General features: G+C 34.1%; 1 protein-coding gene across 2 annotated transcripts in view; it reads right to left on the bottom strand.

Moving 5' to 3' along the window:
• Positions 1-370: 370 nt before the first annotated feature.
• MINPP1 (multiple inositol-polyphosphate phosphatase 1) overlaps positions 371-21,866 on the bottom strand; it is a 44,173-nt gene continuing 22,677 nt past the window's right edge. Inside the window, exons 4-6 of one of the 2 annotated variants that reach the window (XM_054572800.1) lie at positions 19,415-19,548; positions 3,216-3,585; positions 371-1,589 (exon numbers count right to left, since the gene is read on the bottom strand). In XM_054572800.1, coding sequence (XP_054428775.1) covers positions 1,530-1,589; positions 3,216-3,585; positions 19,415-19,548 — 564 coding nt within the window. In that variant the 3' untranslated portion in view covers positions 371-1,529. The other variant, XM_054572801.1, reaches the window with a different exon arrangement.

The raw sequence follows: 21,866 nt of genomic DNA, 5'->3' as shown, positions 1-21,866 counted from the left end.
TTAGAAAAAATAAAATTAAGGATACTATTTTAAAATGTATTACTTCAGCAATGATAGTGAAACAAAGTTTTAAAGTTAACCTCCTCTTAAATTGCCGGGTATGAAGCTCAAACTACAAATATTTTAACTGGAAGAATATGACGTTTTCTTCCTGTGAAATTTTCTCAAAAACACTACTACTACTACTACTATTACTACTACTACTACACACACATACCAATTAAAAAATAGCTTAAGAGATTAATGTGATGTGCTTAAAAGTGAAGTGAGCTGTTTAGTGGAAATGCTTAAGAGAAAAAGAATGATTAGGAAAGAATTAAGTGATCTGAGAATTAAGTTCAGAAGAGTTAGATATAGGCAAATTATGTGGTAACGCAAATATTTATTTTCAGCTTACATTTGGCACAAGACAGTCCAATTTCTAAGGATAAGCAATGAACCACATGAAAAATCATCTTAGAGAAATATATTCCAAAAATCTGTATTTATATATTCTGGTTTAGTTTTGAACTTCAAAAAATTTAAGGGCCTGCATCAGTTCTGCAGTTTACAAAAGAAAAACATTCAAGTAAAGATATCATAAAAGTTGATTATGCCTAGAAAAAAAACAAATTGTTTTTTCTTTACAAGTTGAGTTCTGCTGTCAGTGTTAAAATTAAGACCAAGATCATATACAAAAACAGTATCAAAAGTGAATGATTATGTGTTGGAGAGCAGAAAACTTCAAAACGAAGACTATAAAACCAGTAAGTACAATACACTACACATATCACATTATAGATTAGACAAAAAAATGGCTAATGTCCATAGGATATTTATTAATTGACTACAACATCAGATAGAAGAGTGATTAAATTTTGGCTTAACTGAGTAATCTGGTCAGCAGTTGTGAATGAACTTGTTAGCCAAAGATTATTTTTTGATGTTCAACTTTTTATATATCCTATCCTAGATAAAGACTTAATTTTCATCATGACATTTTTGCTTCAGACATTTCCAAAATGAGAATAATAGCACCAGAATATGTCACAACTTCTGTAACATTAGCAAAAATGAACCACACCCTCCTTCCTGAAATATTTTACATACCAATGACTATAAAGATGACACAGTTCTATTTAACAATTAAACAACTCCTATAAAACTTACATATTCTATAAAAAGTATATGAATCAAAATTATTTAATGTGTCAGACACTGAGCAAACTTGAGGGTATTTTTTTTAAAGAGAACCCCCTTGAAAGAACTAGGTTCATTCAACTATATATGCCCACAGATTGGGTCTAGTGCTTGTACATAAAAAGTACTCAACAGACATTGATAAACTGATGGTATTAATTTCTGACAAATGATCAGGATCAAGAGGTCCTGAAAAACACAGCAGCTAAAATAAATCCCTCATTCCAGAATGATATGCACAGTATGCCCTTTTATGGACTATTTTAAAACTCCAACAATACCACCACAAGTTTCCAGAGTCAAGCACATGATGGAATGGTGGTTGCTGAATGTTTCGCTGGTGGATACCTCTAGGTATGGAGTGAGGGCAACAGCATCAGGGAAGCATCCTCAGATGTTCCAGTTGGGATCTAAACCAAATATTGCAATGTTAATTTTAATAAAACAGGACAACGGGCATGAATGTTCATTATATTATTTTCTTCTTGTCTGCCTATTTATAAATTTCTTTGAAAAAGCAAACACCAGACCTCTTTGTAGGATCAACAGCATATTAATGAAACAACGGGATTTACCAGCTAATCATTTACTTTATGAATATTATTCATTTGAAGATCAATGAATCTATATGCATCTTCGTTTATAATTTCAATATAGTTGTGATAGTTCCTAGATTTTTAAAATGGATGTCCATTTTTTAAGAAAAATTATTTGAGAATATTTCCATTAGAAGAAAAGTGCCTTGTACTGTCTGATTTAGTCAAAGCTGCTTAAAATTCCAACCTTTTGTTATCAATTACTGATTGTTTATCAGTACAGAGACAAAGATTTCTGTTTATTACTATAGTAAACACTTCCATGGTATTTGACAGAATTCAGTACTATTTTTTAAAAAGACTTTAATTATTTATGTTAAGAGAAATGAGAAGGGAGAGATAAAGTACTGATTGATTAGCTACCTCTTGCACACCCCGAACCTGGGACCTGGACCATGACTCAGGCATGTGCCCTGACCAGGAATCAAACCAGGAGACCTTTTGTTTGTGGGGCCATGCCCAATCCACTGAGCCCCACCAGTCAGAAAAGAACTATGACTTGAAATGGGTTCATACCTGTCAAACTAAGCCAGCCAGAATAAAATTTTTATTTAAAAAACAACAAAAGAATTAAAAAGAAATTAAGCAACCAAAAAATATTTCACATAATAGCAAAATATAAAAATAGAAGCAAAGTAACAGAATATTCAATGGATTGAAGAAACTTTGATTCTATACATCTGACAATGCTAATGGTCCTCTGTCCTTCCATTGTTATATATGTAAAACAGGTATGATAATAATTAAAGAGTGGCCTGGCAGAACTTGGTAGAAGGCTAAAAGGAATTATTGAAAAAGTATTGAAATACTTCATAAATACTATTCACAAAAGTATTTATTTTATTTTACTTTTTGTCTTCCTTCAGCAAAAATGTCCTTTTAAATCAGACTGTTCCTTAATATTGTTTCAAAATCTCAGAGAGATGTTAGCTTTCTTCCACAATGATACTCCCAGTGTATCATAGTAATTCTGATTAAGAAAGATAATACCAGATCTGTGCTACTTGAGGGAAAGAGAACTGCAGCACAACTGGTAAAGTTCCTAGACTCAGTTCAATCAAGTTGTGGATCATCCAACTTACGTATTTTGTTACTCTAGCACTTTCAAGCATTGTTTTGAAAACATATTCTCCATGTGAGATTTCTTATATAAATAGGAAGAATTTAATTTCTGTAAACATTTGCAGTACCAACTATTTCTTTGAATAGAATTTTTTCCCCTTAAGAGTGCTGCTCCAGTGAAGAATCATTTCTTACACATCCACATCCAGACTCAAAATCAAACTTTTTCTATGAAAAAGAGAGAAATACCCAAGTAATGTGAAAGCTTTCTGTAATCAGGCATTGCCTACCTATTCCAAGCATGTAATCACTCCCTATAATTTTTAATGAATTAAAAAGGTTCTCCAGTACTCATAGCTCATCAGATGTGTTGTTCACCTTTGGTAATTCACATTCTTCACTCGTATGACAACTCTGAAGGATGTCCTTATAATGGTTCTTCAGATCATCATACAAAGAAACAGTTTCTTGAGAGTGAGCCAATGGTAACACCTTTTCATTCAATAACATCTGCACTTGGAATTCTTCTTTAGGAGTCTTAGCATTGTTACAGTGGTAAAGCACAAATATTAGGTTTGAGGCATAGGGTACGATGTGACCACTTCGGAACTTCCGATGCATTTGTTCCTTGTAATTGTAAGCTGTGAGGGGTTCCTTGTCTTTGAAGTAGCCCATGAGAGAAAGCAGTGGGAGAAGAGTCTCTGCATGGCCAAACTGGAGGATGACTGGAGAGGTAATTGGCTGAGACCTTAAATGAGAAATCAAGAAAACAAAATATGTATTTATGTCATAGAACATAATATCTAAACATAATATCTATACTTAGAAGCAGTATACAATTTTCTAAACAACAGGTGATTATAAGCCTCTCTTCTTAACTGGTATGTATTAATGAGGTCATCTAAAGTATCTAAAACCTCTATTTCCAAGAAGCATCTCTTTAGGTCTGAAGTCACAGAGCAGTACCATTCAGACCATAGTTCTATTTGATTTGATATGCATAAATATTTTTCAATTTTGCTTTATTTGTCAGTACTTAAACACTGGGAAATTTCAGATTTTTAAAAATCCAGATTTTGGCTCCCCTTGAAAAACGGAAAGATCTGGCAATATATATTCCCAAAAGGCAATAATCACCATAACAGGAATGAGTGCTACCCTCCAGATTAGACATATACCTGTTACACAGGACATATGTCACTCCACATTGTTCAACATAGGATGAGTTATTTATTACTTGCCTGATCTCTTTATACATTTGAGTATATGCAAATCAAAGCCAAAACCGCTGCCACAGTGTAAATATAATGGAATTTAATACTGATACGAGTTAAAGAAAAACAAGTAGTAAAAAATACTGTGGTTTGAACTTTAAGTCCTCTAGCCATGAGAGAGTAACTTCAAAGCCAAGAACCACCCTAAAAATCAATGTGTTATACAATTTAAAAATTCTTTCTTTTTAATTTTTGCATTTCACAAAAATAAAAAATTCAGAATTCACTGAATGTCTAGGTTGGGTTTTAAGTGTAAGAAGTAGAAGCTAGCATTCTTGTAAATGAATTACAAGATTTGAAAGGATGTTAAGTATTTTTGCATTAACTCAAAAGTATTTCCATTAAATAATAGCTCAGACTATAAATCACTTGTCTCAAACATAATTTTCTCCACTATTATATTTTACAAGCTGAAATTTAACTTAGTAATCCTTAGTGGTTCAAGTGTTAGAACTAGAATAAATATAATAAAGTTGATCCAATTAAAAAATGGGCAAAGGATCTGGACAGACACTTTTCCAAGGAAGAGATACAGAGGGCCCAGAGACATTTGAAAGGATGCTCAGCATCACTAGCCATCAGAGAAGTGCAAATTAAAACCACAATGAGATACCACATCACACCTGTCAGAATGGCCATCATAAACAGATCAACAAACAACAGGTGCTGGCGAGGCTGCGGAGAGAAGGGAACCCTAGTACACTGTTGGTGGGAATGCAGACTGGTGCAGCCATTGTGGAAAGCGCTGTGGAATTTCCTCAAAAAGCTAAAAGTGGAACTGCCTTTTGATCCAGTGATTCCCCTGCTGGGACTATACCTTAAGAGCCCCAAAACGCCAATTCAAAAAAACTTATGCACCCCAATGTTCATAGCAGCACAATTTACAATAGCCAAGTGTTGGAAGCAACTTAAATGCCCATCAGTGGATGACTGGATCAAAAAACTATGGTACATTTACACAATGGAATACTAAGCAGCAGAAAGAAAAAAATAACTGCTACACTTCATGACAACATGTATGGAACTAGAGAGCATTATGCTAAGCAAAATAAGCCAGGGAGAGAAAGACAAATACCATATGATCTCACTTATACGTGGAACCTAAACAACAAAACAAAGATGCAAGGAAATATGACCAGCAACATTGAAAGAAAAAATTAACCAACAGAGTCAAGAGGGAAGGAAGGAGGGATGGGTGGGGAAAGGGAAGGGAAGAGTCAAGTCTAGGAACGTATATCAAAGACTTATGGACAGCCAAAGTGGGGAAGGACTGAGGGAGGGAGTTGGGGTACAGGGGCAGGGGAAAGTGGTGGTGGAAAGGCAGAGACAAATGTATTTGAACAAAATATAAATTAAAAAAATATAATAAAGCAATCTTCTTCAAGGCTCCTTAAGAAAGTATGAGTAAAATATCTAATTCATAATTATGACAATTAGGCAATGACATTACAAAAGCAATGGCACAAAGACAGTTTAACCAATGATGCTGGAAAAACAGGCATGCAAAAAAAAAAAAAAAAAAACGAATTTAGACACAGACCTCAGACTCTTCACAAAAATTAACTCGAAAAGGATTATAGACCTACATGTAGAACTCAATTACAATACAACTCCTAGAAGGTAACAAAGGAGAAAACCTAGATGACCTTGGGTATGGCAATGACTTTTAGATATACCACCAAAAGCATGATCCTTAAAAGAAATAACTGATAAGCTAACCTTCATTAAAATTAAAATCTCTGCTCTACTGACGTCAATGTCAAGAGAATGAGAAGTCACAAAGTGTGAGAAAATATTTGCAAAAGACATTAACTGACAAAAGACTATTACCTAAAATATATTTAAAGAAACTCTTAAGGCTCAGCAATAAGAAACAAACAGCCCAATTAAAAAATGGATAAAAGTCCTGAAGAGCTCACCAAGGAAGATATACAGGAGGCAAGTAACTATATGAAAAGGTGCTCCACATCATATGTCATTAGGGAATTGCAAACTAAAACAAGACATAACCATATATTAAAATCCAGAACACTGACAACACAAATACTGACAACAGGATTTCACTGCTGGTGTGAAAACAAAATGATATGGCCACTGTGAAAGTCATTTTGGTGGTTCCTTACAAAACTAAACATACTCTTACCACATGATCCAGCAATTGCACTCTTTGATACTTATGCAAAGGAATTAAAAACTTATGTCTACACAAAAACCTGAACATGAATATTTACAGAAGCTTTTTATCATAATTGTCAAAACTCAGAAGCAACCAAGATGTCCTTTAGTAGGTGAATGGGTAAATAAATGGTCGTATATCCAGACAATAAAATATTATTCAGTGCTAAAAAGAAATGAGCTATCAAGCCATGAAAAGATATGGAGGAAACTTAAATGCATATTATTATGTGAAAAATGCCAATCTGAAAAGGCTACAGAGTGTATCATTCCAACTTTATGACATCTCGAAAAGGCAAAACTATGAAGACAGTACAAAGATCAGCAGTTGCCAGGGTTTAGAGGGTAGGGAAGGATGAACAAAGAACATAGTATTTTTAGGGCAATGAAACTATTCTATATGCTACTACAAAGGTGGATACGTCATTATATATTTGTCCAAACCCAGAGAATCTATGACACAAAGAGTGAACCCTAATGCAAACCAGGGACTTTGATGATAATGATGCTTTGATGTAGGGTTATCAATTATAACAAATGTACCACTGTGGTGTAGAATGTCAATAGTAAGGGGGATGGTGAAAGGAATTAATGGGATCTCTCTGTACTTTCTGCTCAATTTTGCTATAACCTGAAACTGATCTAAAGAAGAGTTTATTTTTAAAAACAAAAACAAAAACTACTGCCATAGGAATATATGTGGCCCAAAAGAGCATATTTATTCCAAAGAGTTAATATAATCCCTCTGTTAATATAAACAGCTGCTCATGTTTATACCTGTTTTCCCTTTTAGATGACTGACTTACATTTAAATTTTTCTTTACAAAGTTTAGCAGGATAAGTGCTAAATGGAAAAAAATGTTTCTATTCTAAATTATATCCAAACACCAAAGATGTGGACTTGGATATCTTCAATTAGTGGGGGCTAAAAAGTGGTGGATTTTTTTTTGTTTGTTTGTTTGTGTTAACTCTAAAGATGTCAAAGCAAATATGCAAGAGTATTTACTGGTAGTCCAGTTTTCATCAAACACCATAAAGGGTATGTGCCTGGTTTCTATAAAGTAAATCAGTAATATCTGTTGAGCTGGTTCCATTTCACAACAGAGTAAATAATTGAAGTTGTTATACATCTGCTAGGCACTGATTTACTACAGTTGTGTAAGCCTAATGTCCTTGAATACTATACCCAAGTCTCAAGGATGGCATGAGTACTTTTCTGGGTTTCTTTCATAAGCTTCTTCAAAGCAAAGCCATTCCATGATTAAGCCCAAAATACTGGTAATAGCTAATCGGTGAGAATATGTATATGTCTGAATGAGGGAGTAAGGGAGTTTGTATGAGCAGGAAGGGGTTTGGGGTAAGAATGAAAGAAGACATAATGTATGGGAGGACAAAAGGGAAAAGAATGTTAAAAAGAAGTTACTTACTTTATTCGATTCCCAACATAAGGCCACTGCACATAATTTTGTCAGAAGATTGCTGAGAGTGTAAGATTGCTATATTCCATTCTGTCTATGGTCCCATGTGGCTTTGTCATAACCATTCAATAAAAAGAGCTGTGAGATTCCAGATGCCATACAGAAAGGACCAACTTTTTTATCTTTAACAAAAGAATGAACTCTGTTGGCAGGAAGATGTAAATATATTTTAAAGGAGGAGCTGCCAAGACAATCAATAATGAGGCATATTCAATACTCACAGCAGCTGTAGTTTTTAATGTTGGGGGACATAAAGTCATTTGAAAATATGACTAAAGGAATGGGACTCCATCCAAGAGAAATACATACCCACAGAAACTTAAATACGGTTTTGGGAATTCAGGCTCTCTACATCCCAGGAATCCCTGTGCTATATCTTATATTACAATCTGACATCTACAATTATGTCCTACATTGGCTGCTATCTCCTGCATCACATGTGTTTTGGAGAATACTAATAATTTTATCCTAATGAGTCTTTTATTTAAAATGTCTAGAAAGATTAATTAAATCTATACTTTGTATTCACATATTTAACATCAAATTAAGAATAAATCAGATGTTCTACAATTTGCTTTGAACTTTCCTATTTGTCTCCAATCTTCCTGTTTCTTCTATATTCTGACTCCATGGTCTCATCCATCAATAAATATGGACTTCTATTGGTTACATTTCTCAAGTAACTGATATTCCCCACTTGCAATGATTATACCTTTTGTAAAACTCTTAGCAGAATAATCTCCCAAAGAACAAGGAATACAAAGGCAAGGAATAGGACACCTTCAACTCTACTCTTTCCCTCTGATAAAAATGCATTAAACTTGGTATGTCACATCGTCTGAGAAGTGACAGAATCACTTTTAAAAAGGTATATTTTAGCTGTAAAAAGCAAACAAAAAAACAACCTAGAAAATTTAAAGTATGAATACAAATATTGGAAAACAAATGAATAATCTATATGAATGTATATATAGAAATACACAGTTGGAATCAATGTTTTAGCGTTGAGATCTGGTCAAACCCTCTCATTTTATTATTTTTTAAAAGATTTTACTTACCTATTTAATAGAGGGAAGAGAAGGGAGGAAGAGAATGAGAGAAACATTATTGAGGGTGAGAAAGTAACATTGATTGGTTGTCTCTTGCATGTGCCCTGATGAGGGACTGGGGACTGAACCTGCGACCCAGGCATGTGCCCTGACTGGGAATCGAACCAACAACGTTTCACTTTGTGAAACGACACCCAACCATCTGAGCCACATGGATCAGGGCAAACCCTCTCGTGTAAAAACAAAAGTAAAAGACAAGTAAATTGCCTAATCGTATCTAGCAAGATAAGAACCCAGTTTTCCAAAATTACAGCCCTCTTTTACTTACATAAGTTGGTAAGAAGATTTTGTTAAATCTTCAATTAAAAATGAAATTTAATTTGAAATCTAAAATTATGTTGTTAAATAAGGGTTGATGACTACGTGTATGTTCAAAGTATGTAAAACATCCCCAAAAGGTACTTCATAAAGCTTAACCAGAAAAACAACCAATAATTGCGTGTTTTTCCCCTAAATGTGCTCACCTTTCTAAGCTCTTAATTCCTGTGCTCACACTCAATTAATGTTACACAAAGTGTGTTTTTAAATAAGATCCATATAATCCCCACATTTATTTAAGTGCACAAATAAGCAACATGAACTGCAAAAGATATGCGATGCTTTGGGAAGAAAATTACCAGGAAAAACATTTTTAATCTTCTTATACATCTGATTGAAATATCAGCTTCAATGAGGCATCTGGAAAAGCATGTCTGACATCTTGACACAGATGTAGAGCTAGAATGACTCAAGCATAAAGGTTTTTTTCTCAAGCAAACATACATATAACTTCTGCTTCCATTCAAGATGGAATAACTGGGACTGGATTTACTTTTCTGTCTTGAACTACTATAAAGCCAGACAAAATATATGAAACAGCAATTTTCACACATTTAACAACAGTCAGAGTAAGCGCAAAGGAAAGCAAATGAGGTGAACCTCTACAAGTGTCAGATTGCTGCCCAGAGATTCCAGGCTGCAGCACCGGTAAGCGGAGCCCAAACAGAGCATGGCAATTTTCCTGAGTAGATGAGACAGATCGAGAATTTAGCTGGAATTCTCAGGACAGAGTACCAGAGAAGACATCTCTAGGGACTTCCCTCAAGTTTTCAGCTAGTAATGACCAGCACATGCATGTGAGAAAACTATCCTTACCCAGGGGGAAGAAAAAAAAAACATTAAAAAGGAACAGCTGAAAACATTCCCAAAGCTAACACACGGCCAGGAAGAGTTTGTGTTCCCACAAGTCAAACCTGGAAAACCTCCAAATAGGCTGAGTACTAAATAGATGCTCGGGAAAAACTGCCTCAATAGTGGGGCAAAATCAGCCCATAAAAGACATCATTCTAAAACAAAAGAGCAAACCACAAAACTATGAGAATATATTTGTAAAGCATAAAGCTTACAAAGGAATTGTGCCTAGAATATATAAAGAACTCTCACAACAAGATGATAAACAACCTAATTAAAAAATGGCAGATTCGAACAGAAACTTCGAAGTAAACATACAGATGGTAAATAAGTACATGAAAAGCTGCTCAATATCACTAGATTTTCAGGAAATGCAAACTAAAAGCAAATGAGGTACTACTAAACACCCTTATAATGGCTACCATTAAAAAAGACCTACTATACAAAGTGTTGGCTAGGATGAAGAATAACTAGAACTCTCGTACACTGATGGGAAGAGTTTGGCAGTTTCTTAAAAAGTTAAACATACACCTACATATGGCTCAGCTAATCCATCTCTCTAGGTATTATCTAAGAGAAATGATATGTATATGTCCATATTAAGGCTACAAATGTTCACAGTTTTATTTGTAACAGCCTCAAACTGGAAAACAACCCAAATGTCCATCATGAAGGGAATGGAGAATCAAATTGTGGTGTATCCATAAAAAATAGTGCTCGGCCTTAAAAAGGAATGAACTACTGATTCCCACAACAGCATGACTAAATCTCATAACCATCAAGATGAGTGAAAGAAGCCAAACCAAGAAGATGTACGTATTATATGGTTCCATTATATAAAATTCTAGAAAACACAAATTAATTTATAGTGTCAGAAAGCAGATCAGTGGTTGCCCAGGGTTGGAATGGGGGTGGGGGTGGAAAGTAGGTTACAAAGACTCACAGAGATTTTTGCATTTGATGGATATTTCATTATTTTAATTGTGGTGACAATAGCTTGGGTACATATATAAAAACTCAATAAATTGTATACTTTAAATATGCCCTGTTTACATCAACTATACCTTAATAAAGCTGTTTAAAAAAAATCAAAACAAGTATTAAGGGCTGATATGCTGAGGTTACTGAAGGAAGTTTTCACTAACCAATTTCAAAGACTCCTCTCTCCCATAAAGCCTTTACCAAACTCCACAGTTCAAATTAACTCTTCTTCAGCACTTTTTTGTTTTAGTGCTGTTTCACATATATCCTCCGAACTAAACATGAGTCCTTTGAGACAATATATTAAATGTATTCACCTTTTGTATCCCTTTATTGCCTGCATTAGCTTCCTGGAGTGGAATGGGAGTAACAGTGAAATCAGGAAAGCATTTAGGGAGGTGCCAATCTAGGAGAGAGAAGATGCTAGCTAACATGAGTGAGCTGGTAGCAGTGTGGGTGAAGAAAAGTGGAGTGCACTGAAATAAAACTGGAAACTGAACAAAAAACCCCCCACAATATAAGTAGATGTAGAAGATGAGAGAGACAGTAAGAAATGATGTACAGGTTCGTGGCTTGGATATCTGGAAGGATGATGGCGGCACTGACTAAAATAAAAACTACAGAAGAAAAAGGATTGTGGATATTCCTTCAATACATATACTGAGCACCACATGCATCCCATGCTTGTTCTTAGGCACTGAGGGGGAGAGCAGTGAAATAAACAAATTTCCAGGTATCACAGACCTACAGTCCACAAAGAGTCAAAAAACGTGTCTTTCCAGAAGGCAGCTGGACATTTGAATCTGAATTAGGAGTAAAAATGCTAGTTATATTAACTTTTACCTCATTTCACCAGTTATCTTTCAATAACACTGAAAGAGACTCCTGGTACAATGAGTTAAAATTCCGTGGAACACTGACTCCAGAAAATTAACAAAAAGACAAGCAAGAATAGGTTCTGAGGACTTATAATCTGTATACATTTCTAAGAACTTTAAGTGACAAAGCTCTCCCATTACCATGGTCTAATTAACCAAAATATTGCAATTTTATGCATTTATTTCAATGCTGCCACCTTATGTTAAAATATGGAACTACACAACTTTAAAAAGCCATACCCTTGTTCAGTGAAATCTGAAAATACCAGAGATTCGAAAGCCAGTGAAAAGGTAGAAGATGATGATGAATTATTTAATGACAATTAGAAATAGTATTAATTTTGGTGTCTGAGAGTATTCCCTACAAAATAGAAGATTTCATGAGGCAAGATATTATATTCCAGAATATAAACCTTACTTTGAAAAAGCAGGATGAAAATGTATTAACAGAGATAATGAGGAAGAAAAAGTTGAGTAAAATCCAGTTATATCTCATTTCTCTACTATATTAATTCTGCTAATCACAGCTGCTTAAATAGCAATAGCTGGTTAAATACAAATTTACTGGTTAAATCTTAATCCCATCACTATAACAATGGTTTAAAAAGGAAAATAAAAGTCAAGAGCCTAATAAGAGTCAAGGACCCTTGAATTTGGAAGGCTAGTTATATTTAATCAAAATGTTGGTACTTGTTAATTAACATTTGCAATCTTCAATTTTTCTGTGAAGTAAATCATGCAGTTAAAATTATGCTGAAAAGTATTCAGAAATACTGAAGATTATGTCCGATTTAATGTTAACATAAAAAGATAACAACCTATGTATTTGTATAATCTCAATGTAGGGTGGAAAGATGAAGAAGGCAAAAAGTAGCCTCAGAACTCTAGAATGAAGTGAAAAGTATTTCCTCAAACAATATCACTGACAAAATATTGTTGATATGTATACATGTATAAACACACTCACTTACAAACCCTAAATCCAGATTTAAAAAAAAAAAGGATTTTAAGAGTGATGACGAAAAAGGTTAATGTTTTGATGAACAGATCTGAAAAGATACAAAAAATAAAATACTCTATTAAAATATTATTCTACCACACTGCTGTGTGATATTAATGTGGTGGTGGTGGGCGCTATGTATCTGGAAGAGGGAATGGCATCTGGAAATCTGTAACTTACACTCAATTTTGTTCTGAACCTACTGCTCTAGAAAATAAAGTCTATTAATTTTTTTAAAATCCTAGTATTCTCTCTTTGCTGAGCATATGTTGGTTTTCTTCAGAATTACTCTTAATTTTGGCACTGCTCATAAAATTGGCTTCAATCTGTTTTCTGGAGAGAAATCTGGTAGAAGTCTCTAAATGTACTTTCTTGCTTTTACCTATTTAAGTAGATTTAATTTTGATTCAACTAAATACATTTTTTAAAAAAACCCTAATCAGCCTTTTAGTACAGACATAACAAGTCCTTGAAAAGCACCTTCCAGTTTCTTCAAAATCACTACTGATTCTCCTTCCTCAGGAAAGGAGGATGTGGCCAAAATGATTCCCTGTCTTAAAAGGTCAAACTCTCTGTCCTCTAACTTTTTATACTGTTTCATAATCTTACATAAACAGTTAAACCAATGACCCATAGCTTTTATATATATTTTTATTTTCTCTAGATTGTAAGAGTCACAAGTGCAATGACTTTTTCTTACCACTGTATTCAACTCCTAAAAACACTGCGTGACATGTACCATAGTAGGTGTTTAAAATATTGTTGAATGAATCTTATTTTCAGTTTACAATAAAAAAGTAATCATTCAAAAGGAAAAGAGATTTTTGTCCATCTTGCCAATGAAAAGGCAATTAGTTTAATAAGCTATAGACCACGGAAATTTGAAGAGAGTATGTCCTACAAAAAACTTGTTTCTATAGTTTGAATAATTATGAGGGGAGGTGTATGAATGTCTAGGAGAGACATTAAGAACATATTTTAGCCAAAGAACACTCATATACTGGGTTACCCAAAACGTCTGTGTTTTTTCTTTCCATAAAATAAAAGACACATTTTTCATTTTTACCAATAACTTTATTGATTTGGATATTTTAAGTATGACCATTATTTCCTTCTATGGGCTTCTAATGGGTAGAGGCCAGGGGTGCTGCTAAACATCTTCCAGTGCATAAGACAGCCCAAGAGCAAAGAATTATTTGGCTAAAATGTCAATAGTACCAAGAAACTACGCAAACCACTTGACACATCTGACCAGTCACAGAACCTTTTGCATACACTGCACAAATCTTTTCTGTTCCAGTTGCATTTTTACCGTTCTTGAAATAATAAAGCGTAACATGCTGAAAATGCTGTATATCTTCTTCCATCTTTGATACTAAAAAGGCTGCACAAAAATTCACCAATTTTGATTTTTTTTAAAAAAGCAACCTGTCAGTCGGGTGAGATAGTCTACTTTTTAGAAGTGATGAATCTGCAGCATCAATAAAGCAGAACTAGGACTGAACCCAAATCCAAGTATCTGCCAACTACATCACATTGCATCTGTCCACAAGCCATGCATGAAAATTGGTCTATTATTAACTTCTAAGTATATAAAAACACAATCAGTTACTACCTAACATAATGAAGTACTCAATTAGTATCTGTTGACTTTAACACAGAATGATACTAAATCCAACAGGGAAGTTAAACTGTATGGATCTAAAAATTTTTTTCCTATTTATTTATTTTTAATCTTATTGTTCAAATATACTTGTCTCCATTTTTCCCGCCACCACTTTTCCCTGCCTCCTCTCTCCTACCTCCCCGCCTCAATCCTTCCCCACTTTGGCTCTGTCCATGGGTCCTTTCTACATGTTTCTTGATTTCACCCTTCCCCCTCTTCTCCCCATTACCCCCACTTCCCTCTCACACTGTAACAACTAATGCCTATCAACTAATGGATAAACAAAATATGGTATATTTATACACTGGAACATTATTCAGCCATAAAAAATGAAATACTGATACATGCTACAAGGTGGAGAAACCTTGAAAATATTACGCTAAGGCAAAGAAGACAGCCACAAAGAACCACATACTATATGATTCCATTTATAAGAAATGTTCAGAAAAGGCAAATCCGTAGAGAAACAAAGTAGACTAGTCATTGCCTAGCACTGAGAGGGCTTAGGATAAATGGAAAGGGACTGCTAATGGGCATTGGGTTTCTTTTTCATGTAATGAAAATGTTCTAAAATTAAATAGTGGTGATGGTTGCACAACTCTGTGAATATACTAAAACCCACTGAACTGTACACTTTAAATGGGTTAACTATATTTCTCAACAAAACTACTTTTAAAACATTAATTCTGGTATGAAATTTTGATAGTGGGGAAGGATCTGTATATGTGGGGTAAAGAGATATATTAGATATCTCACTCAATTATACTGTGAACTCAAAAGTGCTCTAAAAAATAGTCTTAAAAAAAATTAATGGCTCTATGGGACTACAAGAGCCCTAATTTTAAAAAAAAATAAAACATTTTTAACACATGTCGTAAGCATTTTGGGGTCATCTTATTAAAAAACCCTAAGAAAAGATTCCATTTTTTTGAATTAGTAAATTCCTTAAAAATTACGTCCACTTTTATCACACTATTATTTCATTCCTTTCTTCCTCTTTTCCTTTTATTAAATAACCATATTGTTTTCAAGGTTTTATTCATGACTAATGTAACAACCATAAAATTAATCTATTTTAATTAAGCTAGATTAATTTTATTTAGTCCAACTAACAGTTGTGTATGTAATCTTCACAATCCGGCTTGGGAATGATTCTGTCACCCTAAAAAGCTGCCTTGGATCCTTTTCCAGTCAATTTCTGCTCCCATGTCCAGATCCAGGCAACCACTGATCTACTTCCACATGTAAAGAGGCCTGCCTTTTCTCGAAATTTCCAATAAACAGAATTACTCAATATATTATCTTATGTCAGTCAGTTAATACAATGTTTTTGAAGTCATTCATTTTGTTGTACCAATCAACAGTTAATTCTTTTTTACTGCTGAGTGGTAGTCCATTACATGGACTACTACAATGTGTATATGCATTTATCAATTAGTTGATGGATATTTGAAATGTTTACAGTTTTTGGCTATCATGACTAATATTGCTGTAAACATTCCCAGAGAATCCTGTATAGATATATATTTTCACTTCTTTTAGGTACTTAGGACTGGATTTGCTAAATCATATAAACTTTTTAAGAAGCTGCCAAACTTTTCCAAAGTGGCTGTACAAATTTCAATTCCCAGTAAAATGTGTAAGGTTTCCAGTTTCCCCAAATCTCACCAACGCTTAGGGCAATCTGTTTTAAAAATTTTACCCAGTCTATAATAAAAACGCCCAGTCTTTTCCTCCTGCTTCTTCTTTACTCTCACACTACCACAACTCCCAACATTTCTGGATTTTTTCCCATACCAAGCAATTCTCTGTGCCACCACCTACAACTTAACTCAGTTCTGATACTGGAGATAGAGTCAAATCCCACAGATTAAGGGCTCAGTCTCACGAGACTCCCCCTACATCCAGTGTTAACTATAAGAAGTAGGTCCCCAAGTTACCCATGACTCCTGTCCAATTTGGCTACAAATCAACGGTTCCCACAACCCCATTCTTAGGTTCAATTAAGGACGGGTGATATACAAAGGGTAAGATATGTGGGAAAAGGCACAGAACTTCCATGCCCTCTCCAGGCATACCACTCTCTCGGCAACCCAGAATCTCTCAGAACCCCTTACTTTTTGAATTTTTATTGTGGCTTCATCATTTAGTCATGATTGATCATAAACTCCATTTCCAGCCCTTCTCCCTTCTCAAGAGAATGAGGCTAAAAATTTCGAATTTCTAATCATGACTTGTTCTTTCTTGCAAGCCCTTATCCTAGAGCCGTTCAGGAATTAACTGGGAGTTGCATTATTAGAACAAAAGACATTCTTATCAACCAGGTAAACAAGGGTTTCAGGAGGCCTATGTCAGGAATCTGGGGCAGAGATCAATATATATTTTTTTCTATTATTTTACAGCCAGTTTAGGAGATATATTAGTAGTATTTCAGTGTGGTTTTAATAGCTAATGATGTTGAACATCTTTTCATGTGCTTATTTGATATCCATACATCTTATTTAGTGAACTGTCTGTTCAAATGTTTTGCCTTTTCAAATTGCAATGTCTATTAGTGAGATGTAACTTGTCTGTATAGGCTGGATTAAAATCATACACGTGCACACACACACACACACACACACACGTACGCACGCACGCACACGTGCGCCTTAGAAGTATTTTCTCCAAGTCTATTGCTTGCTTTCTCATTTTTAGAAGTGCCATTTGAAGCACAAAGACTTTAAATTTTGAAGAAGTCTACTTTATCATTTTTTTCATAGGCCATGCTTTTGATGGTGTATCTAAGAAATCTTTGCCTAATCCAAGATCATAAAGACTTACTCTTTTAAGAACTTCATAATTTTAGGTCATACTTAGGTCACAGGTCTTACATTTTCTTCTAGAAGTTCTCCAATTTTACATTTTACATTTAAATCTATGATCCATTTTTGTGTATAGTGTGAAGTAAGGATCTATATGTCATTTTCTAATGTATGAATATCCAATTATTTCAGCACCATTTGTTGAAAAGACTACCCTTTTCTCCAATGCACTTACCTTGATATCTTTGTCAAAAATTGACTTATGAGTTTTTTTTCTTGAGTTTATTCTATTCCATTGATCTATTTGTCTATACCTACAGTTTTATAACTTTTAAAGTCAGGTATTTATAAATTCTTTTGTTGCTCTTTTTCCAAATTGCTTTAGCTCTTCTAGGTCCTTTGTATTTCTGTATCAATTTTAGAATAAGCTTCTCAATTTCTACAAAGAGACCAATTGGATGGTGATAGGGATTGCACTCTGTCAATAGATGATCCATCCGAGTTGTCCAATACATAGTAACAGCATATTTCTGCATTTATTTGGGTCATCTGTAATTCCTCTTTGTGATGTTTTCTAGTTTTTAGTGTACAGACATACACTTATTTTAAAACACCAGTAACAGACTTCTTACTTAAGCTTTAAGTCTGGTACCAAATTGCAATTGTGAACCTTGCAGAAGTTAATTAAGAATCATTCTGACACAATTTTAAGTTTGCCATACCTTATTCAAAATGGGATGAACAATGAACAGATAGTAAAGCTCTGTTATCTCATAAAGCCCAAGAATTTTAAACCATTCATAAAATTAAGTGGAAAAGAAGTTAATGCCTATCTCAAAGACAAAACTTGTCTTGACTATTTTCCCCCACAAAGGTGGTAATAGAAAACTAAGTAATCTGGTTTTCTTTCCTACCTCCTATTGAACCCAAGAAAATTCCATAAACTAATCATATTGAACACGAAAAATTGCTCTTTCTACATACACACACACATATGTGTATAAAATTAATACTGCAAACACAATCTAATACACTATCTTCAGTCCTTCTGATACAGTCTTTACAGCATGACTTTTGTCTCCAACTGTAAATGTATAAGCTTTCATGGAAGTATTATTTGTCAAATAAAATGGGGTTTAGATTTTATCAAAGGTTCATTTTATTAAATTTTTTTAAAAAGAACCTTGAAAGCTATGAATGTTAAAGAAAGGCTTTTCAATGAGAAACTCTTATTTAAAATGAAAATATTTTGCAATTCATAGTAGGAGCCATGTATAATTGCACAATTTGTAACAGCAAAAAAACAGAAACTGCTCAAATGTTCACTGACAAGAGAAGACATTATAAATTGTGGTATTTATTTACTGCATATTGCACATTATTGAATATTGTACTACACTAAAAATGAATAAATGGTAGCATATGCAACACGATAAATATTGTAAATGTAATATTGAGGGGGGGGAAATGAGTTCCAGAAGATTATTGTTTGGGCACACACGTACATTCATATGAAAAACTATTTTTTTTAGATTTATTTATTTATTTATTTTTAGAGACTGGAAGCCAGGGAGAAAAAGAGGGAGAGAATCATCAACGTTTGGTTGTATCACATGTGCCCCCTGTGGGGGACCTGGCCTGCAACCCTGGGAATTGAACTAGCGACCCTTTGGTTCACAGGCCGGTGCTCAATCTACTGAGCCACACCAGTCAGAGCCTCCATTGAGCCAAACAAGCTAGAGTCTATTTTTTAAAGAGGCAAGAGATAATACACACTACATGAGGATAGTAGTTACAGGGTGTAGGAATAAATAAAAATTCAAATTATTAATATTATTCTAGTTCTCAGGTTGAATGGAGGGTTTATATGCTTTATTACTTACATATGTCATCTAATTTTTTCTAAATATAGTTATTATATTACAATATTTTTAAACACACAAGCAAAATCTATTTTTAAAAATCAACTATTATAAAACATTTTACAGGAGCTTAACTGAGCACTCAGAATATACATCAAAAAAAAGTTTTTAAGTTTTTACCTTTTTTTCTGTTCCACTGCTTTGTCCAAGTGCTGAAAAATATCCTGAAACAGGGTGCAGCTGGATCGACTATTAATAGTATAACCATATCCTCTTTTCCAATACTGTTTCAGATCATTTAAATATTCTAATACCTAAAAATAAAAATTTCAAAAATCATTACTATTACACTTTTATGCACGTTACAGACTTCCTAATTCACATTTGCCATTTCAAGTATTTACTAAGTGGACCCAAAGATTCATGACACAAAGACATATTACGTTGATACACAAATTTCAATTGTGGGAATGTAGAGGATGGCATGCAAAGAGCAAGTTAGGACTCACAGCCAAAAATCCAGCATCCATCCTGGTTGGTGTGGCTCGGCTGGAGTGTCTTCCCATAACCCAAAAGGTTGCAGATTTGATTCTCGGTCAGTGCACATACCTAGGTTGTAGGTTCAGTTCCCATTCAGGGCACATATGAGAGGCAACCAATTGATTGATGTTTCTCTCTCACATTGATGTTTCTCTCCCTCTCTCTTTCCCTCCCTTCTCCCTCTCTAAAATCAATAAGCATGCCCTCAGGTGAGGATTAAAACACAAACAAAAAAGAAACACCAAAATCCCAGCATTTGTGACAGTTCAGAACAATAGGTTATTAAAGACATGTGCCCCTTTCTTCTAAAATTACATTAAGAAGGTAGAAATCAGATAGAAAATGAATTGCTTTGGTTCATGTATCAGTTTGGCAAAAACAAAAAGGAATAAAGGTAGACCAAGGATATGGAAAACTGGTGCTGCTGAAAAGAATGTTTATTGGTGTAGATATTCTAAAGGACAAATTGGCAAAATCCATAAAAACACACATCTCTAAGGCCCATTTAATTCCATTTCTAATAAAGTAATATTTGCAGAGGAACACAAGAGAATGTACAAAAATGTCTTAAAGCAGCACTGTTTATATGATTAAAAAAATTACTGAAAATGCCTAAGTATCATTATATAGGTATGTGATTAAATAAACTATAGTATATACATACTATGGAATACTATGCAGTTATTAAAAGTTAAATTGTAGATATACTAGTACTGACACAGAGACACTACGTAGTTTACATTTCTAAGAATGATACACATTATAAATAGCGTAAAAAAAGGTTGAAAGGTACAAATAAAACTGAAAGCAGTGATGAATCTCTGTAGAGTGGCCTTGAAATGGAGTAGGTGATTAAGGGAGCTTTTATCTCAATGTTAAACTTTTTACTCAAGTGTCATTTGATCAGATAAACACCAAAACTAGAGAACTAAAACCTGTAACCCAATAGGGGTACATGAGAAGCCTATGTAGTAGTTATGAGCCATTCTTCCCAAGAGTCCCTAGAAAAACTAAGTACAAGCCGTAAGTTTAAAAGCACTTAAAGAGGCAATTAATTCAAGAAGTTGGCATAAAAGTCCAAAGCAAACATTTTCAAAAAGGAAAAAAAGAAATTAAAAACAAAGCTCTATTAAGTTTATTCAAGAAATGAAAATGGTATCAGAAATGAAAAAGGGACTATAACTGGAGATTTAAAAAAAAAACATATCTGCATACCGTTAAAACTTTATATATCAGAAAGACTTGAAAATGTATGTGAATGAAATGGGCGGTTTTTCTAGAAAAGTATAAGTTACCTAAACTGACTATACAAAATAGAGTCAAAGGTCTACCTGAAACATACCAAGCATAGTTGGTTTTAACCATGAGTTCTACCAAGCCTTCAAGGAAGTTAGTTGCAAATATTTAAATTATTCCAGAACACAGAAAAAGATGGGGAGCTGCTTAACTCATTTTAGGTGGCTAATAGAAGCCTATTACCAAAACTGGAAAAAGAAAGCCCAAAGAAAAAGGGATGAGAGGAGAAAATTCAGACCACTGCACTGCAAGAGAGTTAGCACCCCATACTCTCACCCCCTAAATGCCAACAGTGATTCTTAGTCATTATTACAAACAAAAATTCCCCCTTACCTTTCTAACCCCCGCAAAGGGAAAGAAATAGGGCCAGGTCAGTAGTATCACTCACAAATGATAGCAACTGCTATAAACCAACCTCACTATAAACATGATTTAATGAATTTGAAGTGAAACATAACTGAATAAAATTTAGCAGTATACTAAAAAGGATGTTATCATCTGTCATAATGAAATAATTGATTCTAGTCATGCCTTTCTCACATAAACAAACAGAAAATGGAACAAAATAGCCCTAAAGTGAAAACAACCTAAATGTCTACAAACAAGATAATGGATTTAAAAACCAATAATTCATACAAGAGAATACTATACAACAATGAAAGTGAACTACAATTATGCACTGCATAACGTTTAAGTCAACAACAGATTACATATATATCAGTGATTCCATGTGACTATAATGAAAAATTTCTATTGCCTAGTAACATTGTAGTCATTATAACATCACAATGCAATG

Source organism: Pteronotus mesoamericanus, unplaced genomic scaffold, assembly GCF_021234165.1.
Source record: "Pteronotus mesoamericanus isolate MK-2021 breed Mesoamerican mustached bat unplaced genomic scaffold, CSHL_Meso_final contig_24, whole genome shotgun sequence".
Classification (NCBI taxonomy): Eukaryota; Metazoa; Chordata; class Mammalia; order Chiroptera; family Mormoopidae; genus Pteronotus; species Pteronotus mesoamericanus.
Note: the sequence above shows the minus strand (reverse complement) of the source record. Positions and strands in the feature narration are given on the sequence as shown.